The sequence below is a fragment of the Balaenoptera ricei genome, chromosome 17 (genome assembly GCF_028023285.1).
Source record: "Balaenoptera ricei isolate mBalRic1 chromosome 17, mBalRic1.hap2, whole genome shotgun sequence".
In the NCBI taxonomy this organism is placed as follows: domain Eukaryota; kingdom Metazoa; phylum Chordata; class Mammalia; order Artiodactyla; family Balaenopteridae; genus Balaenoptera; species Balaenoptera ricei.
In genome coordinates this window covers 21,138,992-21,144,991 of record NC_082655.1, presented here as the reverse complement: position 1 = coordinate 21,144,991, position 6,000 = coordinate 21,138,992, and the positions used below count along the sequence as shown (strand labels likewise).

Below are 6,000 nucleotides of genomic sequence, written 5' to 3'. Positions count from 1 at the left end.
CCCTTCAAGTACCCAGGTTTCCAGAATCGTTAAAATAAAGGCTAACATAGCCTACTATAAATGAAAAATAAAAATCACTCCAAAAGAAAAATTGAAGGAAGCAATTGAGATTGATCCTTCTTTGAGCACCATTTGGAACAAGAAAAAATTAATGTGTAATGCACATAAAATTCCACCTAGCAGATATTCCACTTCTTCTGAAGCATCCTATTGCAAAGTGTGCCAATATGATATGTCCAGGTAGGCCTACCTAGCTAGGTTATCTTTTGTGACATGACTACAATGATTATTTCATGGATTTTTCTCTACAGCCTCAATTTTGGGTCATTTTGTTGTTTTCAACAAAGGTGATATGGTTCATGTATATGTAAACTTGATTTGTATAAGCCGTTTTGCATGAACACCTAAGTCAGCTTTAAAAAAATTATTTTTAAGATCATACGTCCTAATGTGGAGCTGGAAAAAGATATTGCGTGGAAATCATAAGTGGCCGAGTCCTCTACGGAGTTTCTGCATGAAATTCATTACGTGGTTGGCAGGCACTGTACTCTCTGGTCTTGGCTTCTTTCCAGTTCATGTTGGCTGACTTCGGGACCCCTGATTATCATTGAAGTTGACTGAGAGATAACTCCTGACATCCTACAGAGATGGTTATGATTTGTCAACTTGCTGCAGTGAAATACAACTCCTGCCTAAGTGAATTAAAATTACATCTTACTGTTGGGCCTTGCTGATTTGCTAAGCATTGTTCTATTCCCAGATGTAGGTTCAAAATGGGAAAAGAACATACTGGCCAGCATTCCAAAGAGATGTGCTCTGAGAATGACATAAAATAAAACCATGGAGATTTCAAGTGGCTGAAAAGTATGTCAGACCCTGTTCTCATTTATAATTACCATCCTTTTTTTTTTCTTTCTACATAACATACATTGTTTGTGGAGAATATGCCCTGTGAGTTTTGTGACAGTAAATCGGGCAAAACAGTTCCCTGAATCCATTCATGCGACTAACTGGTACAATGAAGGACACAGATCTGCAAGCCAAGACGACAACATGAGTTGCAAGTCGGCTTGGGGGTCGTTTAACAAAAACATCACATTCATTTTTGCAAAGGAGAAAGATACAAGAATAATTCGGCAAACCTAAAGAATTAAATACAAATTTGCAAAGGCCAGATGAATAAGGATTAACTGCTAACCCTTTAAGTTGCTGAGTGTTGCAACTTAAACGGCATGAAACCTATTTGGGCATTTTATAGAAGGAAACGAGTGCAAGCACCATGGACCTAAGAATTATTTTTCAACAAATACTTAAGAGATAGTCATATCCACTTAGCAGAAAATGTCACATGTATGAGAGTGGGCTAAGGCTGGGTCAAATTGGATAAGAGAGAGATTTAAGGAGCTCTTCTGAGTCACCAGGCTGCAGAGAAAAGCCCGTCTTTCATTGAAGTTCATTGCCTGTGCACCACTCACAACACAGAATCAGGACACGTGGGCTCTGGTCCTTGCTGTCACTAGGTAGCATATTGAGTCACTTCTCCAGTACTCAAAGCTCTCTCCCTCCTTGCATTCTCTTTGAAAGTTCCTTTCTCTCTTCCAGATGTCTACAGAACAAGGATGAGTTAAAGTCTCCTGGATTTAGTTTCCACTGACCTAAGCCAGGCACTTGAACATAATTCTGTGATGAGACTTTCTTCTAACCCAATGCTGGAAACACATTTATGAGATGTATGAGAGTTTAGGGGCAAAAAAAAAAAAAAAAAAAATTCAAGTGCTTCTTGTTTATTCAGCATAAGAGGACCCAATAATGTCTTTCTCTTCTTTATTCTCTCTTGCCTCTTCCGAGTAGAAGCAAGCATTTAATCTCAGAAGTCTCCATCTTTTACAATGGAGTTAAGGGATATATATATATTTTTCAGTTTGTAATTGCAATTTTATAATAATCAGAAGCTCAAAGCAGCATTTCCAGGGATAGAAATGTTCTTTTTAACAAGAAGCACAACTAAACTACAGATTCTACAGATTTAAAAATTAAAATGAAATAAAACAGTATTCACATTTGTTTCTGATTATTTTGTTTGCCAGATTCTTGCTCAAAACACTGTTTGGCTAAAAGTGGTATCAGGGTCCCAATGGTGAGATACACACTCCGTTTACTTCTCAGCAATCCTCAAGTTCAATGGTGGGAATTTCAACATTATTACTTCTTCTTCAACAGAGAAGCTTCTGAAACGAGGTTTTCACAACCATGAAAAGAGCTTGTCTTGTGACTCCTGCTGAGCCAACGATATACTCATTCTTCCTTTGCCTTGAAACCAAAGCCTTTCCCCAGCCCTACCTAAGCAGACGTGTGTCAGTGGTTGAATGCGTAATCTAACCCACCCCCGTGAAAAGCACTAGGTTACTATTGTGGGTCGATACTTCCATCTCACTAATATGCTGGTGCATTGTTTGCATGGTTCCTTGCGTAAACTGAACACTTCTTAATTACACTAGCGTTTTCTTGGTACTAACTTCCCACACCCCCCCCCCAATGAAAAAGATGATCATACTTCTTTATCCCAAACATAAAGTTTTCAGTTAGAACTGTCTACCTGGAGGTCATTATACTTTTTCTCATGCAGCAACATTTTAGAGATAAAAGTTCAAGTGGAGCTGCAAATTCAAAATGGAAAACAATTTGCTCTGGCAAAGCTGAGTCATGAACTTGTCTTATTTATGCTTGGTTATTTCTTGACACGGGGTAGAGTGACTTATGGTTTCTTCCACGAAGTCCGAGCTTTTCAAAGCTGCAGGGCACCCCGCGCGACCGACGGCAATGCTGTCTGCGGGAAGAGGAACAGCAGCTTTGAAATATTCACAACCAACACAATTTTGATTAAAGAAAGAACTCTGGTTTTTAATAGTTTTGATCATTAAAAAAGTTTAAACCTGCATAGCAATCATTTCAAAAATAATTATTTAATGTTCCATAATTAAACTGTACACAACCTAGTCTTGGGACATAGAAGTCAGTGAGGTGAGTCTGGAGCAGTCCTGTGCAGTCCCACGAGTCAGGCGTAGAGTTTCCATTGGCCTTTTTATTTTCCTTTATTTTCTTTTTTTGTCACTTTGATCATCTTAGTTTATTTGGATACTTGGCACAATCTGGCTCCACCGCTGAGCGGATCTGCACGGGGAAGAGAGAGCCACTGACCCCATCCTCTGGCCCTTCTTGCTCCCCTCCCCCGACTCGGCCAGGCTCCTCAAAGTCGCTCGATGTCTCGGTATTTCTTCCGCAGAATAGAGACCTGGTCTTTAAAGAGGACGGGGTCGAGCCTCATCTGAGAGTGGATCAGCGGCATGTAGCCAAACCAGCTGGCAAACGTATTCATGCAGCTCTGTCGCTGGGCAAAGTGGTCAGGGTCAGCCCAGCGGGAAGCCCGAGAGGTCTGGGGAAAGGGAGAGAAAGAGGGAAGACGATGAGACAGGTGCCAGGTGAGATGGACACACGGCCGTAAACGAAGTCAGGCTTATGGGCACGCAGTAGGCCTCAGGGTCTGGCCTGGCCACCACGCTGGCCCCATCCACGTGCCTGGTGAAGATGCAAGCATGGATCCGGATTTTCAGCCTCGCCAGAAGATTTGCCCGAGACCTGCCACGTTTCCCAAAGCCCCAAACATACAAAGATCCATAGGGACTGACACATTCTCTGGTCCGTGAAGGACCCACCAACTGAATCGCAACTGCTGTGGTCACTAAACATAAAACTTTTCTTTGCACTTGGGAGCAAATGCGATGACTAATAATGTGTTTATGGTTTCACAGATAATTTTCTGAAACCCCTCTGTTAATTTGGTTGATTCTGGGTAAGAAGAAAGATGGCTGCCATCTCTTCAGCTCTCCATGTTGACCCTAAGGTTGGTTAAATATTTTTAGACCATCTAAATGACTAACATTGATTTAAAAGAATGCCTTAAGTGACTTGAGTGCTGAAATTTAAATAGATCAACTAAGCATAATGTCTTTAAAATCGTGTTTTTATGAAACAAGGAAAAGGTGGGCTGCCCAATTATGTCGAAAAAAACCCACAAACTCATTTATGTCAATAGGCCACTGTTGAATGGTGTATATATATGTATGTGTATATATGTGTGTGTGTGTGTGTGTGTAATGTGTTTGCATCCTCATGCATTGTTAGAAAATACTTTCATAAGAAGGTACATTTTGCTGTGAGAATCACTCAGAGTCACTTTAAAACCACAAGTGTCAATATGCTTGAAAGAAAGCATCGAAGGTAAATAAAAATGTCAAGTTATCTTGGAGCAGCAGAACAACAAACAAAACACTATTTGTAAAGTGTTTTCATGAGCTCATTTGAGCCTCGCAGCAACCTGGTCGAGTTATCTACCCAGGTAATAGCATCTCCACTTTACAGATGAGGAAGCAGGTTCAAGGAAGTTAAAATTGTTTGTTCAGGGCTAGAAAGGGGCAGAACTCAGGTTTCATTCTTTACCTTTTGTACTAGAGGAACTCTGCTTGGTAAATCAGAGAGAGTATCAAATTAAGCTGACCAGTTGAGTCCATATCAGAGCCGAAAGTCCCAAAGGTACCTCCATTTTTCTCCTAATTTGGGATAAGCTTGCAGGCCATTTCTGATTGGCCCACTTATTCCCAAAGGGCTAGACCCACTACATCCCGGTGAGTGCTCACATCCGCAAAGGGAAACACTATCAAGAGCCTAAGCTCATTCTTATTCTCTTACAAATGAAAAAGAAAAGAGTCCAAGTGAATCATTCAAGTCTCTTTTTTGCCTCTTGATTTTAACATTTATTTTGGGTCAACCAACATATTACAGAAGATATCTTTCCTGTGTTACAAAGGCATAATTTTAGAGCACGATATCCATTTACTCACCAGTCACACAAACATTCAATAAACTAGTGTATATGATGGGAAGAAGGGGGCAAATATAGCACATATCTAGCTAGATACGTCTAGTTAGACCTAAGCCTAAACTTAGATTTGTTCCAAAACATGTGTAAAGTCACTAGAAATATTGGTTTGGTAGAATTAGGCAAATCTATGAAAAGAGTAAAAAACCAACCCCTAAGAAACCATACGTTATGAGTTCCACCCCTAATTTGTGTATAACCTCAGGGGAGTCCAGAGGACTCTGAGTTAACAATATTAAAGGAATGGTGTATCTTTAAATGAGATAATAAATATGAATATGCATGGGTACTCAATACATTTTACTTGAATTTGAAAAGTCTTTCGGTCTTAAAAATGACAAATTCTTGTAAATCCTCTCGCCCGTCCTTTTAGTAATTAGAGGGAAATAGAATTTTCCACTAGATTCTTTACTTTGTCCAGTACCTAGTACCTAGAACAATGCCTGATAACCTGTACATATTTGGTAAATATTAAATTATTAAATTTTATAAACTTAAAATCCTGTAAATTTTTTGCTTTTACTAAATTCAGAGAATGAAAAACCATCAATTGTGTTAACATGAGGCCTGGTTACATTTTCCTCTGCAAAAGCTAGATTTATATGTCATTTTCAATAACTGTTAGAACAAGGTACATGGAAAACCCCCCAGATTGAACTGATATAACTACATAAGTATGTCCTTTTAGGTTGACTCAAATCCTGCTGGATTCTCCATGATTTAACTTGGGTAGATCTAAATGGTCTTATGGTTTTTGATTTCGTACATAGAGTACTGGGCTCTGTCCAAGATGAATAAAAGGACCCTGGGGTGTAGAAGAATAAATAGTGGAAGAAACAGAGGCCGGGATTCAACTCCAAGTTGTCTCTAATCCTGGGTGACTTCTGGCAATATGCTTAAATTCTCTGGGTCCTAGTTTTCTTACTTGTAAAAAGAGAAAGTTAGATTATATTTCACTGAAAGTATCTTTAGTAGTAATCATTTGTGACTCAACGCTGTATTTTACTTTGGCAAAAGCTTTCATACATCTGACCTCAACGCTGTGAGGTAGATTTCACCATTTC

At 39.5% G+C, this 6,000-nt stretch overlaps 1 protein-coding gene across 1 annotated transcript in view; it reads right to left on the bottom strand.

Moving 5' to 3' along the window:
• Window positions 1-2,874: 2,874 nt before the first annotated feature.
• The window catches only part of EXT1 (exostosin glycosyltransferase 1), a 302,521-nt gene continuing 299,395 nt past the window's right edge, over window positions 2,875-6,000 (bottom strand). The window contains exon 11 of the mRNA XM_059902444.1: window positions 2,875-3,433. Within this exon, the coding sequence (XP_059758427.1) occupies window positions 3,248-3,433 (186 nt within the window). The 3' untranslated portion in view covers window positions 2,875-3,247. The remainder of the gene's footprint in view (window positions 3,434-6,000) is intronic.